This window comes from Lynx rufus, unplaced genomic scaffold (genome assembly GCF_022079265.1).
Source record: "Lynx rufus isolate CCGP_SWC_20201006 ecotype Redwood Valley unplaced genomic scaffold, mLynRuf1.p SCAF_5, whole genome shotgun sequence".
Lineage (NCBI taxonomy): Eukaryota > Metazoa > Chordata > Mammalia > Carnivora > Felidae > Lynx > Lynx rufus.
The window spans coordinates 98,432,226-98,457,220 of NW_025814867.1; the positions used below are offsets into that span (position 1 = coordinate 98,432,226).

The following is a 24,995-nucleotide window of genomic DNA, read 5'->3' on the forward strand; positions in this document are numbered from 1 at the left end:
TAAACAAAATATCCTTGGTGAAGGCTTCTCAAAATAGAGTCTGGAGAAGACCAAATACAGGGCTAACATCGGGTGCTGAAAAGAAATAAATCTAAGGGGAAAGAAGTGATTAGGGAAGAGAGACTTTCACAACCTTTCTTTAGTGGAATAAATCAGAAATGAACAGTAAAGTGACTTGGCCACGTAACATGAATCTTGGATGAGAAAAACTAACCAGAGGAACAACACCATCTTCACACACTCTCATTTGGACAATACCTGTTTTTTCCCTTGAGAAGCTACTTCAGAGGTTAGTGTACCTATTTTTCAATCCCCTTTCTCTTAGAGAGCCACTGGGCCTGCCCAGAAGGGATATCATGAGCACCCAGCTACAGCCAGGGGCACAAAGCTTCACAGGTTTCCCCTTGAGAAGCATGGTCCCCAAGGGCAGAGGCACAAATGCCTCAGGGCCCAAGAATGGAGTTTATGGGCACTGTGAAAGTAACAGTCTCCCTGAACATGTCTGGTTTGATTCGCTTATGTAAAAAGTTTTAAAATAAAATAGAAATATGCTAGGATACCAATTAAATTACCTAAGTTCCTGGCACTCTGTAAGCATGACCAGGAGGAAGTTTGGGAGCTTAGAACACACATGTAAATGCGTGAGGCCAGGACCATCCTTACTGGTGCTGTGAGTCATAGAATCAGCACCCCTTTCTGATGCCCTGGACCCATTGTTCCCCCACCTCCTGGTGACTGAAACCAGGGCATCCAAGCCAGGTACATTGGCACAGACTTACTTCACACAGGTTCTTACAGATATTGTTCTAGAATGCTTCCAAGCTTTAAAACCAGAAGCCAGACAGATTTTTCATTTTAGAGGTAAGTGTCATGAAAAACGTGTTCCCAGCCTGTTTCCTGGGTACATGGTAAGCTCTCCACTGTGAGGAGGGCTTCAGAAAGGCAGTCTTGGCACAATGCACACATCTGGCTATCACCCAAGCTCTTCTCACTACCAGCTGGGCATCTATGGGCATACCACTTAACCACGAGGAGCTTTAGTTGCCTCCTGAGTTTGAACTAGATCAGTAATTCTCAAATCTTGGTGTATTTGGAGGGAGTGGGGGAGAGGGCCAGAGGGAGTATTTAAAAATGAAAATTCATGGGGGTGCCTGGGTGGCTCAGTCGGTTGAGTGTCCGACTTCGGCTCAGGTCATGATCTCAAGGTTCGTGGGTTCGAGCCCCGCATCAGGCCCTGTGCTGACTGCTTGCTCACAGCCTGGAGCCTGTTTCAGATTCTGTGTCTCCCTCTCTCTCTGCCCCTCCCCCACTCGTGCTCTGTCTCCATCTCAAAAATAAACATTAAAAAAAATTTTTTTAAATGAAAATTCATGGGCTCCAGATTCAGAGATTCTGACTCAGTAGACCTAAGGAAGGGTTCAGAAATCTGTATCTTTAAGAAGCACCCCACTGTGGACCACACTTTCAGAAACACTGGACTAATTCCAGCACTAATTTTCTAACATTCTGTGAATCTGTCCTTTCTTGGGTGACCGATCATCTTGAGCAGCCTGGAACTCCTCAGTGTCTGACTCCCTTTGGCACAATGGTACCAGCCAGAGGGAGGGCATGTCAGCACGTGCAGGCTAGCCTAGGGAAGGCAATAGACTTGACTGGGTTGTCGGGGGAAACACTAACATCCTTGTCTCTGATGCTCAGGTAACAGGTGGAGTCTGGACTTTCAGCCGAATTTGCTGTGATGTTTTCGTCACCCTGGATGTCATGATGTGTACAGCCAGCATCCTGAACCTCTGCGCCATCAGCATCGACAGGTAGAGCTTGGATTCCCCTTCTACCAGGTCTAGGCTGCCAGGTGGCGTGGGAAACCAGCCTGGGAAAGCTGCTTCTGCTATATTTGAGGCCCAGGCTTTGCACTTGAGGACACTGGGGTCACTGTCAAGTAGAATTTACCACTTAGGACATCTCTCTCGTTTTCTTTTAAACTAATGTTTGCAGAAGAGAAGAAACCCCTGTGGCAGGAGAAAAATAATTATCCTATAGCTTTCCTAGCCTTTCCTTCTTCCTAGACCCCTAAAGAGGATTCTGGTTTTGCCTTCCCACCATCCTCTGGGGTTTTTGTGATTTCTAATTGGGAGAAAAGGGAGAGCAGGACACAGACAAAAAAGGTGAGCTGACAAGACTTTGGAGGAAAAATTTCCCATTATTATGTTGTTTGTTTTTGATGAAGAGGTAGGAGAAAGAGGAAAAGAGAGAGGAGAGAGAAATGCTTGGGAGTATTTGCAAGGAGGGAGAGAAGAGAGAAGTGTATGGGGAGAAAGGCGATTTTAGGCATTATGGCTACGATCTATTTATTTCCTTCGTGGAGTTTAAGGAAAACAAGGAAACGGTGATGTTTTTAGAATTGCTTTCTGGTTGGTGGAGTGGATTTCTGTGATTGTGAGTCACCTTGATGCATGTCCCAGCTAAGCAGCCTCGCTTTCCCTACCGAGAGTGCCCAGCCCTGGCCCTAGGAGCCTCTGTTCCTCACTTTTCCTCTCCTTTTGTTTCCTCTCCTCTTTCCCTTTTCCCCTGCCTGGGCCTTGGACTTGCTCATGGCTCCCATGGACATCTCCAGGCCCACAGGGGGCCCTGGGGAAAGGAGCTTGCTCTCCAGCCCACAGCCTCTGTTGCCATGCAAGAGCCTCCAACCTTCCCTTCTCTGAGTCCCCTCCCACCTCCCTCCTCTTCCATCCTTTCTCCCTCCTATACTCTTTCTCCCAGCAAAACCATCCACTCACTCCCAAACAAACTCTGCCAATCACTGAGAATCTACCATACTGGACTAAGGCTTTAACGTGCACTAACTCACTTCATCTTCACAACTCAGCTGCTATTATTATCTTCATTTCCGGGCTTCTGAATGGAATTAAGGAATTTGCCTAAAGTCACACCCCTAGTACAGAGCAGTGCCAGCATTTGAATTCATGTCTGACTCCAAGTTCATAATCTTAGGCTTTGTGCTAAGCCTCCTCAAATCGCCAGCTACACCCCTAATACTTCCCCTGAGTTTCAAACCGCATTACCACCTAGATACCTCACTGGCTCCTTCAAGGCAACACGTTAAAAGCCAAACCATCAAACCATCAAAGAACCAAAACCAATCTTAATCTGATCATCCCTTATTGGCAACATCATTGCCTTACAATCTCAGTTTTGTTCGACTCCTCTCTCTTCTTCATCTCCCACATCTAAGCACTCAAGGCTTACAGACTCCATTTTTGCCATTTTCCCCCAAATTTGCCCCTATCTTTCCTTTCTTACTATGCCTGCTTATTTTAGGTTCCTATGACCTCTCCCCCAGTCTTTTGCCACAGCCTCCTGACTGGTCCTGCACACCACTCTCAGAATTACTCTCCCCAGAAGTAAAGTCCAAACATCCATTATCCTACTCACAACCCTTCAGCGTCTCCTTGGCCTGTGAAATAAATGTTAAAACTACCTTCACAGCCTAGGATTCAAAGTTTTCTACAATATGGCCTCCGTCTATCTTTTCAATTTCATCACTTTCTGGGTTGCCCTGCCTAAGTTCCTCTCTTGCTTCAAGGTCTACCACACTTGTCAATTTCTACAAACTTGATTCAGTTACCCCTGAACTCTCATAGCGCTTTTTCTGTAACTACGCTAAAGGATCTAAAGCAGGTCCTTCTCATTTCCCTGTGTTGGACATTTGCACCACCCAGGGTTGTGCCCTCCCTATCAACACCCTAAACTCCCTTTCACGGGCTGAAATGGGAATCTTGAACAGTGACCGAAGAATGGATGTGAAAACCCCTCCTTGTAGTGATACTGCAGGCCAACCAGTCAACTGGATAGTCTTTTGTCTTTATCCTTTGATTGGCTATCCACCTGAGAAGGAAAATTAAAGAAGATGTTCATACAGCTGGGACTCCCACCATTAAAGAATGTATTTCAAAATCAAGGGAGATAGTTGCATAATTCTATAAATATACCCCAAAACATTGAATGGTACACATTGAATTATGTGGCATGCGACTTATATCTTGATAAAGCTGTTTTAAAATGAAGGGATAGTTGGGGATTTTATAATATTTTTAGGTCTCTGAGAACAGAACTCTTCTAAGTCTTTTGTGTGATTTCTGGCCATTTAGTACCTAAATATATAATTTACATAAGTAGCAGGCTGCATCTAGTTTGCTATATCATCACCTCCACTTCCCCAAACTCTTATACTAGTCCTAGTTCCTTATCACTGTGAGTCTCCCTGCTGCGCCTATTACAGACCTTGAACAAAGAATATTAAACCAAACTGAGCGGTCTTTGTCTGAGGGTAGCCAACGTTTATAGCACAAATGTGTACCTTCAGAAAGAACATGAGAGAGTGGGTGAAGAGCAGAGCAGGGAGCTTCTTAGAAGAGGCTCTGGGGCAGCCCCCTCCTTGCCTCTTGGCTCCTGACCCTACTCTCCACCCTCTTAAGAGTGTGCCTACACACTCCATCCACACACATTCACAAGCATGGGGCTGGCAGGTGAGGTTGTGCAGGTTGTGCCCTGCACAAGCGTTTGGGAACTGAATTCAACCAGTGTTTCTTTGCAAATCTTGAGTCGGCCAGGAGAGGGGGCCTTTTCCTAGCCTGCACAAGAGCACCATTGCACTGGCAGCAGCCACGCTTGACAGACACTTCTACTTTTCACCACTTTCACAACCAAAAGGATAAACCTTGAATTGGCTCTGTCCCATAGGGGACAACTCCCAGAAGGCGTTGCCCTCACTACCTGAAATCTGAGGAACAAGTCATGCCTTAGACTCCAACAGAGAAGGATGCTTTCTTCTTGGCTGGTACATCTACATGAACCAATCCTCACCAAATCTCAAGATGGAGGCTCCTCTCTATTCCAGGGATGAAAACAGGCCTTGGAAAAGCTGTCTCCATCATCCTTCATGGCAGTGTGCAGTACACAGCATTAAATTCTGTTCATGTGATGCCAAATCACTGGTCAATTCATTAAAAATGCAGTCATTCATGCAGACCTTTGGTCTTCACACAATGCTAGTCACCAGTCTGACAAACTTGACCGAATGGATTCAGCATTTTTTGGCCATGAAGCCCTGCTATGTAATAACAGGGTAGTAAGAGATAGGAAAGAAAAGGAAATGATAAAAAGGGGTTTTGAAAGCAAGTAATACTATTGTCATTAGATTCTCAGGCATAGCCCTGGATGCTTGGATTAATGCTGCCTTTTCTGCTTTAAAAAGCACAAACCCCTACTTCCCCCCCCCACCCCTCCTTGGCTCCTTGCCTCCCCAGGGGACCAGCCCCCTCCCACAGCATCCTGGGTCAGAACTGACTCTGGGAGAGGGCTGAGAAAGTGTCAGAGGAGGAGGACACATTCTGAGTGGTGAGAATTAGAGTCCTCCGCTAGGGGCCCAGGAATAATGCAACCAAATTCATTCACCAGGGAGTTCTTTAAGTGGCTCTCAAATGGCACCCATCACACAGGCAAGCCTCCGCGTCTTTGCAGCAAGCACAATAGGTACCAGATGAGTCACAGGCACCTTGGATTTTTAGTTTGCATCTAAATAAGTACTTTATATTTGCAAAGGGCTTTCCAGTCATTTGCAAAAAGCTTTCTCCTTCAACAATTTCAGGAGGGGAGTCCACAGAACTAAAGATTTATTGAGCCCCCTGTCTGACCAAATAAAAGGTGGTGAAAAGCAGCCCTCACAGAGCTCTGGGGCTCATTAAACCCAGGCAGGGAGTTAGACTCAGGCCCTCCCACCCAGACCAGTCTCTTTCCTCCCCCACTCTGCACGCCAGCTTCCTGAGGAGGCACCTTCATCAGTGCCCCCACACATACCTCCTGCCTTAGGACGGGGCTTCAGGTGGAGGTCACGTTCTGCCAGGATCCTGAGAGCTTCAGCAGAGTGAGGAGCCTACAAAGCCCAGTCACAGAACTGGGAATCAGAAGGGGCATCGTAGTTTAACTCCTTTGTGCAGAAACGTTACATGCTTGTAGGGGCTCCTGCAGCCTCTTCGGTCTGGGACTAGAACTGGGGCCTCCTGACTCCCCCACCAGTACTCTATTATAATGAGCCACCCCTTCACTGGTGGAAGTAGGGATGGGACATCAAGAGCAAAGCTTCTGGCCATGCTGCCTCTGGCAGCCCACTGCAACTTGGAGTAAAAGAGGCATATCTCCTATGTCTTCAGTGCCCTGGCTGCTCCGTGCTAATCTCAAATAGCTACCACTTGTGCAGAATGTACTGTGTGCCACGCTAAAAGCTTTTCATTATTGCTAACCGTCACAACACCCCAGCGAGACAGGTGTATTATCCCCACTTTACAAGTGAACAGTCTGAGGCTACACTGTGTAGTCTGCTCACACCACACCGCTGGTAGGTGCAGGAGTAAGGATCCAGTCACACGCTTTCTTCTATAGCACACTGCCCTGCGCAGAGGCGCCTAGCCACACTCTGGGCCCCTTAGCTCCGGGGCCCCACTGCCTGGCTACAAATCCTGGCCCTACCACCTAATAGCAATGTGGCCACCGGCCAGTCAGTTACCCTCTCTGGGCCTCTGTTCCCTTATCTGTTTAGTGGAGATCATAGTAACACAGTTATTACAAGAATCAAATGAGTTAATATTTGTAAAGCACTTCAAACAGTTGCCTAGCACATAGAAAGTGTTATATATATTTGTTTGATAAATAATGTTCCCTTTAATGTTCCCAGGAACAAGGGGAAGATACCCGTAAACTCATCCATATGAATAATCACATTCTTTGGGCTAGCACAATACTATGACAATAATAATAATAATAATAATAATAATAATAATGGGGCTTTTTAAATGTTGAATAGGTACCAGGCATTGTGCTAAAAGACTTCACAGAGATAATCTTATTTAGTGTTCATAACCGCCCTATCGGGCTGAATCATTATCCCCAATGTACACATAAGGGAATTGTATCTCGGAGAAGCCAAATTCTGGCCCGTGGCCACACAGTTAAGTGGAAGAACTGGGATTCAGACGCTTATCAGTCTGTTTCCGACCGCCACGGACTTAACCACTTTACACACTGCCAGTGCTCCAGCCACGCCGGAAAGAGCCCGGTGAACTAGGCGCTGAAACAGGAGGAGGCGAGGAAGCGAGGTGGCGCGCAGAGTCGCCCTGGAACAGCTCGGCGAGCGCAGCGGCCGCACTTAGAGACAGCCCAGGCCCGCCAACTGCTCGCGTCTACGTCCAGCCCTGCCCTCGCTGCCGGCGGTCACCTGCGGCCGATTCGGGAGGAGACCAGCTGTGGAGCAGCCTACCCGGGTGGGAATTCTGGGCCGCCGCAGGCCTCCGAGAACTTGCAGAGCCGAGCCTTCCCCGCCCCCCTGCCTCCCCACGGGGTCCGGAACGCCACCAGGTGAGCCGTGAACTTCTCACCCTGCCGCGCTGGCAGTTCTCGCTGCATTATGGTGCCCTCCGATGGCTAGTTCCGGAACAGCACCTTTGTCTCGGTCACCCGCAACAGGCTTCCTGGCGGAAAACCCTGCAGGCGAACTTGGGGGCCTCGTTTATTCTAGAAGTTTAATCATGTTTAAAAAATAATACCCCCCCCAAAAAAAAGTAACATAACAGTGGTAAATGTAGCGTCGTCTCTCACTTCTTAACCGTTACAAGAATTTCTGACTGAAATTTTCCTTGGTGCAGACTTCAAACTTGTCTAATTGTAAGACACACTTGCTTGTTCAAAATGCACATTTAGGGTGTCTGGGTGACCCAGTCGGTTAAGCCTTGGACTCTTGATTCTTAGCTTAGGTCTTGATCTCAGGGTCTTGAGTTCAAGCCCCGGATAGGCCCCACGATAGGTAGGGGTGCATTTAAAAACGCGCATTTCTGGGTTCCACTCTGGAAGTACTTAATTAAATTAGCCTGGGGCCTGGGAATCTGTATTTTAACAGGAGCGCTGCCCCACCGCACCCCTGCCCGTAATTAATAGAATCAAACTAATTGGGGAAAATTCTGGGAATCCCACATGCTCTCGAATAGAATGCCTCCTTTCCTGAGGAAGCCCTTTTCCCCACAAGGCCTCAGAGACTTGACAGTGCCCTTGAGAGGAAGTGAGGCACACCAGAGAGACACTGGCCTCAGCGGTGGGAGACCTGGCTCTTCCACGACCAGCTGTGGGATCTTGGGTTCATCATGTAACCTCTCTATGTCTCTGATTCCTCCTCTAGAAAATGGAACCAGCATTCCCCACACTTCTTGAATTAACAGGAGCTTCCAAGGAGTTGCTGAACATTGAAGCATACCTAGGAAAATGCTCAGTGGCATGCCTGGAGCCAGCTCCTAATAGCTGGCAAGAGCTGAAAGGGCAACATTTTAAGAATTTTTGAACCAGTTAGTAAACCTTTGGTGTGGCTTGAAATGGGCAAAGGTGGGAGTACTTCTACCATGGAAATTGACAAATGGTACAAATTAGGGCTGTTTCCACCTGGAGAGCCAGGCTCTTTTTTATCAAAAGACATTATGTAAATAGAAGGCCCCAGGACCAACTGCTGGTCTAGAGAGGAAGAAGTTGGTCACACCTCTCCTACCCAGCTCCCAACAGCTGTTTTCAAGGCTCAGTCTTTCTTCCAAGGTGCCTCAGGGATCACTGCTGAGGGCCAGACATACTTGACTCAAAGCCGCAGCCCACTGCCCTGAGTCCAAAGCCCTGAGGAGAGCAAGAAGCCTAGAGGAACATGAGGTACTACAGGCCTGCTCCCTGATTGCCAAGTTAGGGATTCCAGGCAGGATTTATAATGTCTGTGCATCAGAAGAAGGGAACTGAGTTCCTACAGGCCTCCCTTGGGGTTGATGGTGGGATCTTAATTTGAACTTATTAAATAAGGACCTCTATTTCTCCTTCTTGAGAAAGGAGCCACTTCTGTCACATATCATGGTACCAAGGCCAAGTTCTGCAGAGTCTGCCTCCATCTCAGCCCTCAGAGCTGACTCTCAAGCTGCTCTTGTGGGAATGCAAATGTAACACATGAACTCCAAGGCCAGGTGCACCAGGGGCTGATGATTTAGGCAGGCTGGCACAGAGAGGAGGAGCTTATGTGCCCCACCCCCTCCCGCCCAGGGGCTGTTCTCCCCTTCCTTGAGACTAACAAGGGAGCTAAGGAGGATCCTACCCTGAATCTGGCCTCTATGTTCCCTGGACACTGAGAGGACAAAGAAAACTTAAGTCTCTATGGACACAGAAATGCACACTGGATTCCTTGAGCCTGACTAGAATTAGAATTGTCCTCTCATGTGGAAGGCCTTCAGAATCCACAAGGCAATCAATCAACAGCTTCTTCCTACTTGCTTTGTGCAAGGACCTATGAGGAATACCAAGGCTATAAAATGATTTGGCCATCAAGTAACAAATCATTTGGGAGCTATCTCTCTCCAACCCTGAGGCAGGCAGTTGTCTGGTCTCATTAGTGAACTTGCCCAATCCCTTTTAAGGCTGATTAAGCCAGGCCCACCCAGGATAATCTCTCTTTTGAATAACTCAGTCTATTGATTAGTAATCCAATCACAGCAGTGACATCATGTCCTATTCTCAAGTGCAGTCTACATTCAACTTTGGGGATTGTACAGGGCAGAAATTCTGCCTTTCTCAGTTTCCAGCTGGGGGGTCAGGGATGGGGAGGACATGATTACATTTCCTTTTAGAACCTGGCAGCAGAGACCTGCAGGAGGCTGTGGCCATCACAGAAAGCAGCTGGTAGGAAAGAGATGCATGGATAAATGGGGAAGACATCATAGTAAGCAAATGTATAGGACCTGCTATGTTTCTGCTAAGTAGCTGGAAATGTGTGAGAGGAGTTGCCACAGAAAAGACGATGTCCAATAACACAAAGAACTGTGTATTAACCATGCAAGAGCCTTTGCTGTAGACTGAATGTCTATGTCTCCCCCAAATTCGTATGTTGTAATCCTAACCCCCAAAGTGATGGTATTAGGAAATGAGGCCTTTGGTGATGATTAGGTCATGAGGGTAAAGCCCTCAGAAATGAGATTAATGCCGTTAGAAAAGAGACCCCAGATCACTCCTTTGCCCCTTCAGCCACGTGAGGACACAGTGAAAAAATAGCCATCAATGAACAAGGAAATGGGCTCTCACCAGACAATGAATCTGCCAGTGCCTTGATCTCGGACTTCTCAGCCTTCTGACCTGTGAAAAATAAATGTTTGTTGTTTAAGCCACTCAGTCTATGCTATTTTTGCTATGGCAGCCTGAATGGACTAAGAGAGCATGAAAACTGGATTTTGAAATAAGCCTTCACTAGATATTACTCATCTCTATTTTTTTAAAATGTCTGCCACTTGAAATAGTTGTCACTATGAGGGTCGGAATTTATATTAGGATACAAGCAGGGGTGAACAGCCTCTTTGGGCACAGTTCTAGCATTATCTGAAAAACTGTGGGAGAAAGTAAAGGCACGGACCAGTACCCAGAGTCTAGGGTTAGGGTACATGAATACAAGGCTCAGGTATGCTGGTCCTCAACCGCCACTGGCAAACAAGCTTTCCAGCCGCCCAGTCTGTTGCTTTACTCACTTTTTTCTTCTTTCTCCCTTTCCCTGCTCACTGGGTTCATCTCTGTTATCTCAGCCTTTCTGCATTTTTACTCAAATAACCTTTCTCTCTTCCTCCAACCAAAATGTTTCTCTCCTGCCACATGTATCACCCACATTAGTTCTCTACGAGCCTCTGTCAACTTGTCTTTTGAACAATTCCCCCATCCCTTCTCATCATGTTTATCCTCTCTCCCCTTCTGTTCACAGGTACACTGCAGTGGTCATGCCAGTCCACTACCAACATGGCACAGGACAGAGCTCCTGTCGGCGTGTGGCCCTCATGATTACAGCCGTGTGGGTACTAGCCTTTGCCGTGTCTTGCCCTCTCCTCCTTGGCTTCAACACCACAGGTAAAAATGATGGTCCCTCTTACAACACCCATGTGATTCATAGCACGCCTGAGTGGCTATCAGTGGTACTTAGCCTGGAAATTTCTGACCCTGATCAGCATACTTTGTAATCAAATAAGGATACCATAGGCTGCAGTGTTTTGGATTTTGATTAAAGCATAAAGCAAAATCTCATCACTTATTGGCACATGAAGTTCTGCCTGAGTTAGTGAAAACTCTAGCACATCCTTATTTTGAAAGAAATGATATTGTATTCATTTGAAGCAATGTGCCAGTTAACAAATTAAGCTATTTAGTAATTCAGGTGAAGTTTGCTAATGAAAAAATGACAATTCATAATGGGCTTACAATGCAAAATAATGCTATAAAAGCCCTCAAACAGGATCTATATTTCTAATTTTTTACTGAATAACAATCATTTCTGGCATTTGAGAGCTAGTATAGATCCCTAAATTATTTGAGAGTATATTCCTATATCTTAATATACAAAAATTCTGGCCATGATGGTTGGCACATGGTACATCTTCTATTGGATGGACAGATGGATGGATGGATGGATGGATGGATGGATGGACGGACATGTGGATTAACAATGTGAATATCTGAGATGTTTGGTTTTTAGACGTAAGACCCTGATCCAAATCTATACCTCATAGGGGTCAGTCTTCTTTCGCTGTTCCATGTCCATCTTTCAGCCTCAGGAATTTCATGTGTTGAATGAAAACTATTAGCATATACAGTAAGGTTACAGGTATTGATAATAAACACTGAGTATTTGCTAAAAGAGAACTAATTGAGTCATGTTTTAGTGTTCACCTGGGATTCTTATTTTGTCCATTTGGATTGATTTAAGTCCTACTATCTTCTAAGATCATTAATTTCTGGTATATATGTACAAATCACATAGCTGTGTATTTATATATATACAGATATTATATGTAACACATTGCATATAATTACAGGCAAATCCTAACTTATAAATAGTCATCAAAGAGTCATTTGCTGACCAATAATTTGAAAGTCAAAACAGGGCACCTGGGTGGCTCAGTTGGTTAAGCGTCCAATTCTTGATTTCAGCTCAGGTCATGATCTCATGGTTCATAAGATCAAGCCCCATGTCAGGCTCTATGCTGACAACATGGAGTCTGCTTGAGATTCTCTCTCTCTCTTTCAAAATAAATACATAAACATTTTTTAAAAATTAAAAAAAATAAAATAAAAGTCAAAACACATTTAGGAAAACAGAGGCTCTGGAATTAGAAAAACCTACATTCAAACTTCAATTCTACTACTTACCAGCTATGTCTCCTTGAACAATCTACTTAACTTTTCTAAGTTTTCATATTGATAAATTTGGGATACACTGAAGCATAAACTTGAGCAAATTGAAATATATAGACTGAGTCTATATACTCAGTCAGAAAGTTACCAGCATTTATTTGTATATATGGCCTCCTGCAAATAAACCTAGTAACTTCATTTCTAAAATTGCATGCTGTGTTTGAACTCTTTAGAATACATATATGACATATTAATGTATGTATCACACATCTTTACTTACTGCTCTTCAGGGCTGTAATAAAACCATGTATATCTTTGTATGTGATTCAGGAGATTTTTCAAAGCAAATTTCAGCTCTATATAATGTTCACTTTCATCACTGACCTTAGACTCTGACACTACATGTGATATAATTCCACTCTCCTTCCTTCATAGAGCTTTTCTTTTTATGATTAAGTCAAGAATAAATTGGAATAACATACATAGACCTGCCAAACACACACTGCATGCTCAAGGTCAGGCTTCTTTCTCTGTTTCATTAAAGGTTAAGCAGCTGAATCATCCAGCAAATATTTGCCTAGTTAACTCAAGGTGTTCCTAAAATACGATGTTATTATCATGTTTGCATTACTCTTTACCATTAGTTACTTTGTTGTTTTCACTGCATGACACTTTATACACACAAACATGGTTGTGGACACACATTTACTCCCCAAAGCAACATTCCCTAACCCAACTCTAAGAGGCTGCCTGGCATTAAAATACTATTTTTGAGGGGCGCCTGGGTGGCTCAGTTGGTTAAGCATCCAACTTTGGCTCAGGTCATGATCTTGCAGTTTGTGGGTTCAAGCCCCACGTGGGGTTCTGTGCTGACAGCTCAGAGCCTGGATCCTGCTTCGGATTCTCTATCTGCCTCTCCCCTGCTCAAGCTCTGTCTCTCTCTGTCTCTCAAGAATAAATAAATGTTAAAAAAATAATAATAAATAAAATGCTATTTTTGATGAGTGTTAAATGTGCTTTTTGGGTTAGTCTGATAACTAAACCACCCTCTATAACCTACTTTCTATACAAAAATACATTATTCTAAGTTGGAATTTGTAGTATGGGATCTCACGACCACTGCTAGACCAAGGCACTGCTTGCCCCTGGCCAGCAGCAAATCCCCACCACCATTCACTCGGGTGAGTGGTTCCTCTTACTCATTCATGGGGGTTGGCGGGGGCTGTTTTACTCACTCCCACAGATACACACACCCTAGTAACAGTTAAAACAGTCTCAAACTCTGACGTTAGACAGAGTTCCCAGTTAATGTCTACATCTAAAGTGCAGAAGAATGATGAGCTAATTGGTGTTGTTGTCACCAGTGAGATCATTATTATTCCAGAAACAAAATTCAGAAAAATCTTTCCAAAAGGATTTTCAAATATAGAATTAAGAAGGAAGAAAATGCCCATGACTTAACACGTACACTCACTTCTGTCTCATCTCTTTCAATCTCTCTCTCACTTTTTTTTAAGTACATGATTTATTCTATTGCAATTTTTTTTAAGTTTCTTTTTTAGTTTATTTTTGTTTTAGTAATCTCTATATCCAACGTGGGGCTCGAACTCACCAACCCAAGATCAGGAGTCACATGCCCTTCTGACTGATCCAGCCAGGCGCCCTGCTCTCTCTTACTTTTAAGTTTATTCATAAGACAATAGTCAGCCCTCCACTTATTCATGTATCACATCCAAGCTTCAGGTTCATTGTAAGTGCCCAATGGATATGAGCTAATGCTATTGTTGTTATTACGTGTATTAGAAAAGGTTTCTATACATCAAGATTTAACTATGCACCTGCTCCAAAGAAAATCTAAGCACTAGTAGTTCTGCTGGTGGACCTAGAGACCAGTCACCTCATCCTAGAGCACAGTTCAGGGAATTAGTGAGCAGAACTCAAAGGGAGGAAGCCCAGCTGTCCTTCTCTGCCTCAGCCTGACCTTCACAGTACAGTTTCATTATTGTGATAGATGTGGGTTCCTCTAGCACTTCTTCCATCTATAAGGAAGTTCCCAAGTTCATTTGAAAGCCCAATATAAATGACTTCTCTCAGCCATTTTTCCTACTCACCTGTGAAAAGTAGAGGAGAAAAGGGCAGGATACTGCCAATGACACCTGATATTGGAAGTGGCTGGATTTTCACTAAGAACTGCAACACAAAAGAACTTTCTGGCAAAGCTGTTTTTTTAATGTTTATTTCTTTTTGAAAGAGAGAGACAGAACATGAGTGAGAGAAGGGCAGAGAGAGAGGGAGACACAGAATCTGAAGCAGATCTAGGCTCCGAGCTGTCAGCACAGAGCCTGATGCTAGGCTCAAGCCCACGAACTGTGAAATCATGACCTGAGCTGTAGTCGGATGCTCAACTGACTGAGCCACCCAGGTGCCCCTGGCAGAGCTCTTTTTAATGAAATAGGCTGCTATATGAGATTGTGAATTGTCAGACAACACAAGGCAGAAAAATGTTGAACATCAGTTTCTTCCATCTTGGAGTTGTCCTCATTGTACGAGAAAAGAGCAACATGCATTTCTGGATAAGAAATAAGGCAGGATCTTGGGTTGCAGAGAGTCCCAAGGTTGGGGGTCCTGGCTCACTAGAGTTGCCCCAGCTCCCCACCGAGGCCCAGCAGTCTAGCTGAAATTCCCATCATTGACAGCAGTGGAGCAGAGAGTGGTGGCTCTAGAGGAAACTCTAAAAATCTCTGAATGGGCAGCACAATCCCTTCATTTCACAGATAAAAACAGTGGTCTTAAATTTCCTTCAAAACAAGGAAATGGAGGACTGCTATCTAGATTTGAGCAGCAGAACACCTCATCTGGCTTTCAGAACACGGGAGCTGGTGGGATCCCAGTTGAGAAACCCAAAACTAAAAGAATAATAGACTCATCCTAAATTCAGATGCATCAGGCTCTTCTGTCTTTAGAAACAAGCTGAAGACAAAGCCTTCAATTAGCTTTAAGTTTATGAACCTGTCAAGGCAACCTGCTTCCAGCCCTGCCCTTCACACCTCTGTGGGACTCAGGTTTCCAGGCTAGCTCACAAAAGCCTCTTTGACCACTTAGTAAGGCTACTTAGTGTTTTTATCATCCAGCATGGTGCCTAGAACATAGTAGGTGTTCCATATACTTTTGCTGAAATAGGAAGTTGGTGAGTGCTTATCATCCTTTCCTCCTTAAATGTTGAAATTATTTGGGGTAAATATCGTCAATCACATTATGAGGCTTTCCCCTCTATGCTCCAGCCAATGACTGCTTCTGTGCTCCTGCAAAATGCTCATTTGTCTGCTTTGCTCATATATTCATCATTCTTGGATTCACCCAATAGTTATTGTACCAACAGCACAGTACTATTTCAATGAAATAATTGAGACAAAGCACCTCATCTCCTGGGGGAGAGGACTCACTGTCCTCACCACCTCATCTGGGACTCAGCAGAGAGAAGCTTCCAGAATTGCTGCCCCACTGACAAGACATACACTCAGGCCAGACCCAATGGGAGTTGGGGCAGGGCCCCACTCACTGCTCACCATAGTGTCACTCTGCCCACTGACAGGCTTCACAGGACTTCAAGCATGGAGAAATTGTGGGAGAGGTCTCAAAGCCTAATCTAGGGACAGGCAGCAGTTTATCCAGATAGGAGAGAAAGGACAGGATGACAGTGCAGGCTCAGTGATGGTATACTGAGGGTCTTCAGGGGTCAGTGATTCTGAAATAGCTCTGTGTTTTCTCTTTGCTCTTTCTCATGTATATGCTTTCAATATTTTTAATGGGAAAATAAATTCTTGCCCATGGTAAAACATAAGGTGCGAGGGAATATATATACACATACATATATGTAGGTCTCCCTTCTACCCTAGATTGGTAGCTGCCCTGTGACCCTCCCTAGAAGCAAACACTAGTAATCTTAAAGACAATGCTTGAAACAAGTATGTAGGCACACACATGTGTGTGTCCATGTGTGGGTATATCCATTTTTCCAAAAATAGAAGCATACTTATACCCACTTTTGCTCCTGGCTTTTAAGAGCCTCTGCATATGAGGTAGGATGTGAACCGAGACATGATGAGGGAGTGGGGGGTGCTGGGAAGCCCTGCTTCCCAAAGCTCTGTGTGGATTAGATGGTGGAGACGCCACACAAGATATGAGACCATATTGTACACTCCCCACTGATGTCTCCTACTTGGCAAACTGCTTTGCTTTCTCCTTTTCTCTCACTCACAGGAGACCCCACCGTCTGCTCCATCTCCAACCCTGATTTTGTCATCTACTCTTCAGTGGTGTCCTTCTACCTGCCCTTTGGAGTGACGGTCCTTGTCTATGCCAGGATCTATGTGGTGTTGAGACAGAGGAGACGGAAACGGATCCTCACTCGACAGAACAGTCAGTGCATCAGTGTCAGACCTAGCTTCCCACAACAAGTAAGCACCCTGGAGGGACAGAGGAGAAACAGTCCCCAGCCTGGTGGCCTCCAGCCTTGTGTCCAGCAGGACATGCTTTTGCCATACTGCCCCTCAGGACACACACACCTGACACCCACCTTCTAATCCGCTGGGATTAGCTATGCTTTCGAGTAGGAAATTAAATCAAAAAGTGCACTGCTAGTCTTCCTTGGAGCTCATATTGCTTGGCAATATTATAGGATGGTTTCTGGACTTCTCCTTTCCATCAGAGTTTTTCATTGCTCCCAAATGGCCAGAAGTTCAAATGTCACACAGGATTCGCAGTCTTAGTGTGCAGTTGTCCCACGCACCACTGGTCGGTCCCCAGGACTGACTTTTTAGCAGACATCTTATTCTAAGAATCACTGGGGTCCATGGAAACCTCTTTTCCTTACTAGATCTGCCCCTGTGTCAAGATGCTGCCCAGCTTGTGAAATGGAAAACTGATGATGTGTTTTATGGGGCCTTTCAAGGCCCTGAAAAGGAGAGCTACCTCAGCACTGATCTTCCATTTGCTTGAGCTATAAAGCCTATTTATCCCAGTGTCTGGCACAAGATGTACTTGAAGCATAAATGGATGGATACCAGTCACTTGCAATCTGCTAAAGAAGGGGTAGCAGGAATATTATACGGCCTCTGCCTTCATGGAGTTTAGAATCCAGACAAGCAAATAAAGCACACCTCCCTCCACTCAAAGTTAACTAACAGCCCCAAACTGGATGCGACATTTATGAACTGAGATGAAGACAATTAAGCACCAAAATATAAGTGCTCTGGAGGTTATGAGAAAAGAGAGGTCAATATGCTTAGGAAAGGGCTTCATAAACAGAGTAAGAACTGAATTTGATCTTGAAGGCAGGTCCAATTTGGATGTTTAGATTAACCTATAATGACCTGAGTGAGAGTCAGTCTCTCAAAGTTGAAATTCCAACACTTGGGTAGAACAAGAATATTGGTCCCCATGAAATAAGAGGTAAGGACCTGAGACTGAGGATAGGAACATATTATATTTCAAACATTGGCATCTATATGGCTCAACCATGTAGAACTTAACCTACAGCTTTTTCTCCTTCAACCTACCCTAGTCTTCCTGTCTGAGGCTGCACCCCATTCGGCAGTTTTCAATAAGGGACAGATTTCCATCAGATGCCACGGGGCAAATGGTAAGTAAGCCATGGCTTTGATTATAGGAGAAGAATAGGATACCTTTTCTCAAGATGCTGACTTGACTTGCTTCCACTTCCACCCCAGAATGGACTGGCCCCAATCCCTTACTTGTTAATAAAGATGAGATCCTGATTTGAGCTCCAGAATAGGAATCTCCAAATGATATTCAGAAAGCATATCACTATGGAGATAGATCCCAATGACTAGAGCCACTGACTCTTGGCGTGGTGTGAGGATGTCATCCAGAGTCACCTGCCTAGAGGGAACAGGGTATCAATGAAGCATACATGGGCAGAGCCAAAAAAGCAGAGAAGAGATGCTAATGTGAGACTTTCAAGTGTTCTGTTTCCCACTGTATATGGGGGAAAACCAAGACAATTTTGTGGTCACCCTTATCCTTGTCCTTTTACTTCAATCCAGCCCTGCCTTCCCAAGTAAGCTGAGCACAGAATGGAGCTGTTAAATAGAAGATCAATATTCCTCTCCCTGAACTCCAAGTAAACATTAGGAATAAAATTTCAAAACCTCATAATGATGAAGGTCTGAGCTTTGTCCAATCTCTGTATAGTTAATTAACCACTTTTTACACATGCCTGGTATAGCAGATAGAGATTCTTGCTGTAAATAATTTTTTAAAAATAGGCAAGAATTTTAAAGTTGCCTATAGCAGATCTAAGGTCTGAGGAGACTCTAAGGCCAAAAGGAAGAAAAGCAGTAACTTCTAAAGAGAGAATGGAGAGCCAAGAGGCTGGCATTGCCAGGAGTATGGAGAAACAGGTCCTGTCCTACCACCTGGGAGTGGAGGGCTCTGTCAGCCAGACCCAGAGGAATCCAGTGTTTCTTCCTGCCAGTCATGACGGTAGTGATGAGCATTTGCAGAGAGCTGAAAAATACACTCACCAATATATATGCTTGAAAAGATCACTTTGCTTCTTCAGGACTGAGTTTCCACATCTGTAAAATAGAGACAAATTATACTAGATCAATGTTCTCAAACCTGAGATTTCATAATACTCAAGAATTTGTCCCCAGTCCTTTAGTTTCAGAAGTAATGCATTTGAAGTTAAATATTGTCACTTTTAGATTACTAGATGCCAGCACAATAATAATATTGGTTATAAATGGCCATTCAGATAAAAACACAATATGCCTAGGGCACCTGGGTGGCTCAGTCAGTTGAGCATCAGACTCTTGATTTCGACTCAGGTCAGGATCCCAGGGTCATGGAATTGAGCCCTGGGTTGGGCCCCATGCTGAGCGTGGAGTCTGCTTAAGATTCTCTCTCTCTCTCTCTCTCTCTCTCTCTCTCTCTCTCTCTCCCTCCCCCTCTGCCCTTCTCCCCCACTTGTGCTCTCTCTCTATATATATATAAAATAAATTTTAAAAATTAAAAAAACACAATATGTTTATATGAATTATTTTAAAACCCCATCAAAAATTTTTAAATTATGTTATACTAGAATCCCTATGAACACCTCTATGGAGCAGAGTTTTAAAAATACTGTATCATATTAAAGGCCTATTGCATTCATTCATTCAGCAATGTTTCTGAGTGTGTACAGTGCACTAGCACTGTGATTCCTTGAACTAAGGAGAAAGTAGTGAGCATTCTTGGTTGCTAACACTGACTAACATACAGAAAAAGGAATTTACTAGAAGGATACCAAAGTAGCTCAGACAATGAAGAATAACTTCAGATGATGCTGTTCATGCCTAAGGAAGAATCTGATTGGAAGACCTAGGACACTGGACACTGACTGCCACAGTATGCTAGACATATTCTTTTCTTTTTTAAATGTTTTTATTTATATTTATGAGAGAGAGAGACAGCACGAGTGGGGAGGGGCAGAGAGAGATGGAGACACAGAATCTGAAGCAGGCTCCAAGCTGTGAGCTGTCAGCACAGAGCCTGATGCGGGGCTCGAACTCATGAACCATGAGATCATGACCTGAGCTAGTCGGACGCTTAACTGACTGAGCCACCCAGGTGCCCCAACTGCTAGACATATTCTAAAGTCTCCCAGCTTCACAAGCTCCAATTCAAGGTCTTAGGTACAATTCTCTAATTTGCTGGGCTTGGTTTATGTGCCAGAGTTCTAGATGACCAGTGAGGATGTGGGGAGAGTAAACATATGGCTTTTATGGTTTCAATAATGGGAGCTGAGGGGTCCTGCCTACTACTCAAGATTGACACAGAGTCTGATTCTTCAAGCATAGAAAGAAGTTCAGATGTTGAACACATACATCCCTGCCAAATACCAGAAACATCCAAATAGCTGCAGTTTTTTACTCTCAGGGTCTACTCATCCTAAACCTTTTTTTCCCCCAATTTCTTTTCTGTTTTACAAATGAGGCTCAGAGGTATTTAATTAACTTGCCCAAGGATATATCTGATAAGTAGGAAAGCTGAGATGAAAATCCTGGGTTTTTTTCTTTTTTTTCTTTCTTTCTTTCTTTCTTTCTTTCTTTCTTTCTTTCTTTCTTTCTTTCTTTCTTTCTACTTTTTATTGTGGAAAATTTCAAAAATAAAAAAGTAGAAAGACAAATATAACAAATCCTTCAGTAGCCATCAGCCAGCTTCAACAATTATCAACTCATGGCCAGTCTTATTTCATCTACACTCCCACCTATACTCATCCATGCCTACTGGATTCTTACAAAGCAAATCCCAAGTATCATAACATTTAAGCCAAAAATATTTCTGTAAGACTCTCTAAGGGATACAGACTATTTTATAAACATGTAACCACAAGACATCACACTAAGCAAATCAATAACTCCTTAATATCAAATCAATAACTCCTTAATATCATTAAATATCCAATCAGTGTTCACATTACCCCAATTGTTTTGTAAATTTTTCGTAGTTGGTTTATTTGAATCAAAATTCAAATAAGACCCATACTTTGCAACTGGTAAATGTTACTGTTGTTTTTGTCGCAATTTATTTGTTGGAGAAAAAGAAAACTGAGTCATTTATCTTACAGACTTCCCCACATTCCAGATTTTATGATTTACATCTTAGTAGTGTCATTTAATGTGTTCCTCTGTATATCCAGGTCATTCTAGCTCAAAAAGGCCAGGCTATAACCCTATACGACCCTCCTAAGGGGATTATTGTGATTCTCTAATGTTCTATATCTGATGGGTGTTTTTTAGTTGTAAAGTCAGAAGTAGATTTCACATACCGTAACTTTTTGTGATCCCACTACTTTCAGATGTAGGTTTCACAGCATGATGGTTTCCTCTAACTTTTTTGCATCCTCTTTCCTTTTCAGGAACATTCAGAAGGTAAACAGTGTCCCCAGGAGTCTCAGGACCCTCTCTTGTCCCACCTGCAGCCACTATCCCCTGGCCGGGCACACCTGGAGCTGAAGCGCTACTACAGCATCTGCCAAGATACTGCCTTGGGGCAACCAGGCTTCCAAGAAGCAGGAGGAGAGTTGAAAAGGGAGGGGAGGACTCAGAACTCCCTCAGCCCCACCATGGCACCCAAGCTCAGCTTAGAGGTTCGAAAACTCAGTAACGGCAGGTTGTCGACATCTCTAAAGTTGGGGCCCTTGCAATCCCGCGGAGTGCCACTTCGGGAGAAAAAGGCAACCCAGATGTTGGTCATTGTGCTTGGTGAGTTTGGGTCATGTTGCATTGAGTTGCGTTGGATTTGGTCGGGTTAGGTTGAGTTGGTGGAGCTGACCGGGGGTACTAAGGAACCACATTTGTCAGAAATTGGAAATTCAAATAGCTGTAATATTTATAAATGTTTGCAATACAACTGAGGAGGGGTTATGTATAAATGTTAACTCCAGTGAAAATTCAAAAGACCTAGGCTGAAATTTACGAAACATGAAATTTAACAAGTGGCCTAGTTGAGCTGCATTTAGCTATTGGGTTTGTTGCCCATCACGTGGAGTTGTAATGGACAAATCAAATAATAAAGAAGATAACAATTCAATAAAAATTTCTGGCACGTATTAGATATTTAATAAATGCTTACTTGTATTCTAAATTATTAAGTGAAAAAAATAGGGATGCAAAAAACTTCAGTCATATGGTGCAATAACATCTAGATTATTTTAAATACAGAGAAAAAAATACGAAAATTAATTTACCAAGATGTCAAAAGTGATTGTCTTTGAGTGGTGGATGGTTATTTTCCTTCTTTCACATTTCTGTATTTACCAAATTTCCTGTTATGAATAAAATCAGGGTTAGTCATTATAGGAGAAAAATAGAGGATTTATTTAAATTAAGAAAAAATCAATAAGTCACAGGTACCATATAGAGTTAGTGAAGGCAATTTATTCTGTTCATTGTCACTGACAAACCTCACTTTTTCATATCTTAGGGACTTTGTGAGAACATCTAGATGTAATCTCCACAGCAGGAACTGTCAGTCATGTCTTTAAGGTCTTCTTCCCTATCAGTGCCTAGGATCAGGTCTCGCACAGCTAGACATTAAATAAACATTTGAATTGAATCGAGAAGTAGAAAAGACTGGTAAAGAACTACCTAAATAGCAAACTAGAAAACTGATTTAGGAACAAAGGCCTGAGATGAATCAAAGATGTAAGCATGTAGTTTTCTCACCACCCCCGCCAAAAAAGTGGCTAATCACACCTACTTCATAGGGTTGGTATACAAATAAACGGGTATGTAAAATTCCAGCATAGCCTCTGGCAGATAACAACCATGAGTCATTTTCATTGTTATAACAGAAAGAGTGAGCAAACCCCTTACCCAATTTCTCTCTTCCTTTGTAACCCAGGGACCTTCATTGTCTGCTGGCTGCCCTTCTTTTTGACCCACGTTCTCAATACCCACTGCCAAGTCTGCCATGTGTCCCCAGAGCTTTACAGCGCCACCACGTGGCTGGGCTACGTGAACAGTGCCCTCAACCCTGTGATCTATACCACCTTCAATGTTGAGTTCCGTAAAGCTTTCCTCAAGATCCTGTCTTGCTGAAGGAGAGGAGAACATACTCGCTGTGGCCACCTTTAGCTACCAGGCCACTGGGCAACTGGCCAGGGCCTGCTGAGAAAGACTGTGCTATGTTCTCTGGCATGGGGTAGGAAGATTCCTGGAGCCAGGACATCCCTGAGTAGCAGGTGTAACCAACTGCTTCTTCCTAAACAGAATGTTCTACCTCCCCAGCTAAAACTCTGACTTCATCCTGTAAATCTTCAAGTGCTTGGGAGGTCCCTGAATGATAAGCAATAATTCAGAGAGAAGCTGATAAAACGTGACTCGACTCTACACACACACACACACACACACACACACACACACACACACCAAATTGTCATCCGAGGCATGATTCATCACAGTGAAGGAAAAATGAACAGATCTCATAATTGTCAACTCGCCAGGGGTCCTTGAAATCTCAGCCAGTAAACCATCTTGCAAAACAGCCAGTCTCTCTTCCTTTGAGCCTATAATTAAACTATCAGGCTGACCCTGTACTTTTGTGGGCCAAGACCCTTTTGGTCATTCCTTTGGTTCATTGTATCCTGAACTATAAGGACAAGGCCAGTGCTTCTACCTCTCTGTAGAATCTGGCTGCATTTGGTGAGGAAAATTCCTCGCCCTGAGGAAGACATTGTCCCACATTGGGACATGGGCTTCCTTTCAAACCTTGTTACCCCTGTATTGTAGCTCTAGCTAAGAAGACCCTTTGACTCCATTCTCATAATCCCAGAGACTCAACCTCAGAGTAATTCAGGATGAGGTTGTTAAGTGGAAAAGGAATGATGGCTCCCACTGTAGTATCACTTTAAACCATGCAGTTCATAACATGCCTCAGATATGCTTTTCATAATGCTATAAACTTTTTATTCCCAGGCATCATCTCCTGCTTAACAGAGACCAAATACTTTCAGACCCTAAACCCAGTAAGTCCTAAGTGTCTACAAAGTGCCGGTCACCTCCCAGGCTCTGGATATATGACAATGAATAAAACAGCTCCTGCCCTCAAGGATCCCACCACCTGCTCCTATGTTTGTTCATTTGTGAGCATGGAAGAGACTCCCCTAGACTGCCAGTAGACCTCAGAACTGAGGGCACCAGGCATGTAGCTGTCCAAAGACAGCACACGGACAGTCTTTATAAAGGCCTAATGCAGAATCTGAACGTGACCACTCCAACAACTGAAATGAAAGGCATTATAAAAATAATGTGTCGATGTCATTCAAAATTGCATTTAGAAGGAACTTGAATATTCTCACCACTACCTGTTCACCTACAGAAGCTATTTCTTATTGACTACAGAATCAAGATACAATTTACAGATAATTTATGAAGTGTTATCATATCGAACTTCAATAAATTTACTGTTAAGAGCTGTTAGTGCACAGGCATGACAGATGCCCACAGCAATCCTGGTAATATTTTACTTTTTTTTTATTAGAAGTTTATTTATTTATTTTGAAAGAGACAGAGAGAAAGAGAGCATGCATAAACGGTGGAGGGTCAGAGAGAAAGAGAATCCCAAGCAGGCTCCCTGATGTCAGCACGGAGCCCGATGCAGGGCTGGAATCCACGAACCGTGAGATCATAACCTGATCTGAAATGAAGAGTCGGACGGTTAATGGACTAAGCCACCCAGGTGTCCCAGTGCTGGTAAAGCTTTAAAGTGCACAAGAACTTCACAAAGAATCCAAGGCTTCCTTTGCCCAATTTTTATTCCTCTAACCCTTAAGTGTATAAGAAGGAAATATATATCCCCAGTGACTTAGTTACCTGTTACTCCTGAATGCTTTTAATGCCAGCATTTTTAACATGTTGTTGTGTATATCAGTATTTATATTTTAACTCAGTGGAAAAATTTTGTGTGCCCACTAGTTCTTGTACCTTATACCATCTAGCTCAGTAGGTTTATGGTGCAAGCAGAACTGGGGACTGAGACAGTTACATATCTGAAGAAGTAAAAGTACATGATTCCTAGATTTTCTCATGCACAATAAACAGAAAACAAGTAGGATAGTGGGTTAAAATTAATAAAATTCCATGTCAAAATTAGAGTACTAAAAACAAAAACATAGGCCACATCAGCACTAATATATTTATGAGGAAGAATGAATAGCAAATATTGTGTATCCTTCCTTACATCGAAAACCTTAC

General features: G+C 43.6%; 1 protein-coding gene across 2 annotated transcripts in view; it reads left to right on the plus strand.

Moving 5' to 3' along the window:
• DRD3 (dopamine receptor D3) overlaps positions 1-22,841 on the plus strand; it is a 33,311-nt gene extending 10,470 nt beyond the window's left edge. The window contains exons 2-7 of one of the 2 annotated variants that reach the window (XM_047100161.1): positions 1,699-1,811; positions 10,811-10,953; positions 16,495-16,691; positions 21,221-21,356; positions 21,456-21,503; positions 22,645-22,841. In XM_047100161.1, coding sequence (XP_046956117.1) covers positions 1,699-1,811; positions 10,811-10,953; positions 16,495-16,691; positions 21,221-21,356; positions 21,456-21,503; positions 22,645-22,841 — 834 coding nt within the window. Of the gene's footprint in view, positions 1-1,698; positions 1,812-10,810; positions 10,954-16,494; positions 16,692-21,220; positions 21,504-22,644 lie in introns of both variants that reach the window. The other variant, XM_047100160.1, reaches the window with a different exon arrangement.
• The last annotated feature ends 2,154 nt before the right edge of the window (positions 22,842-24,995 follow it).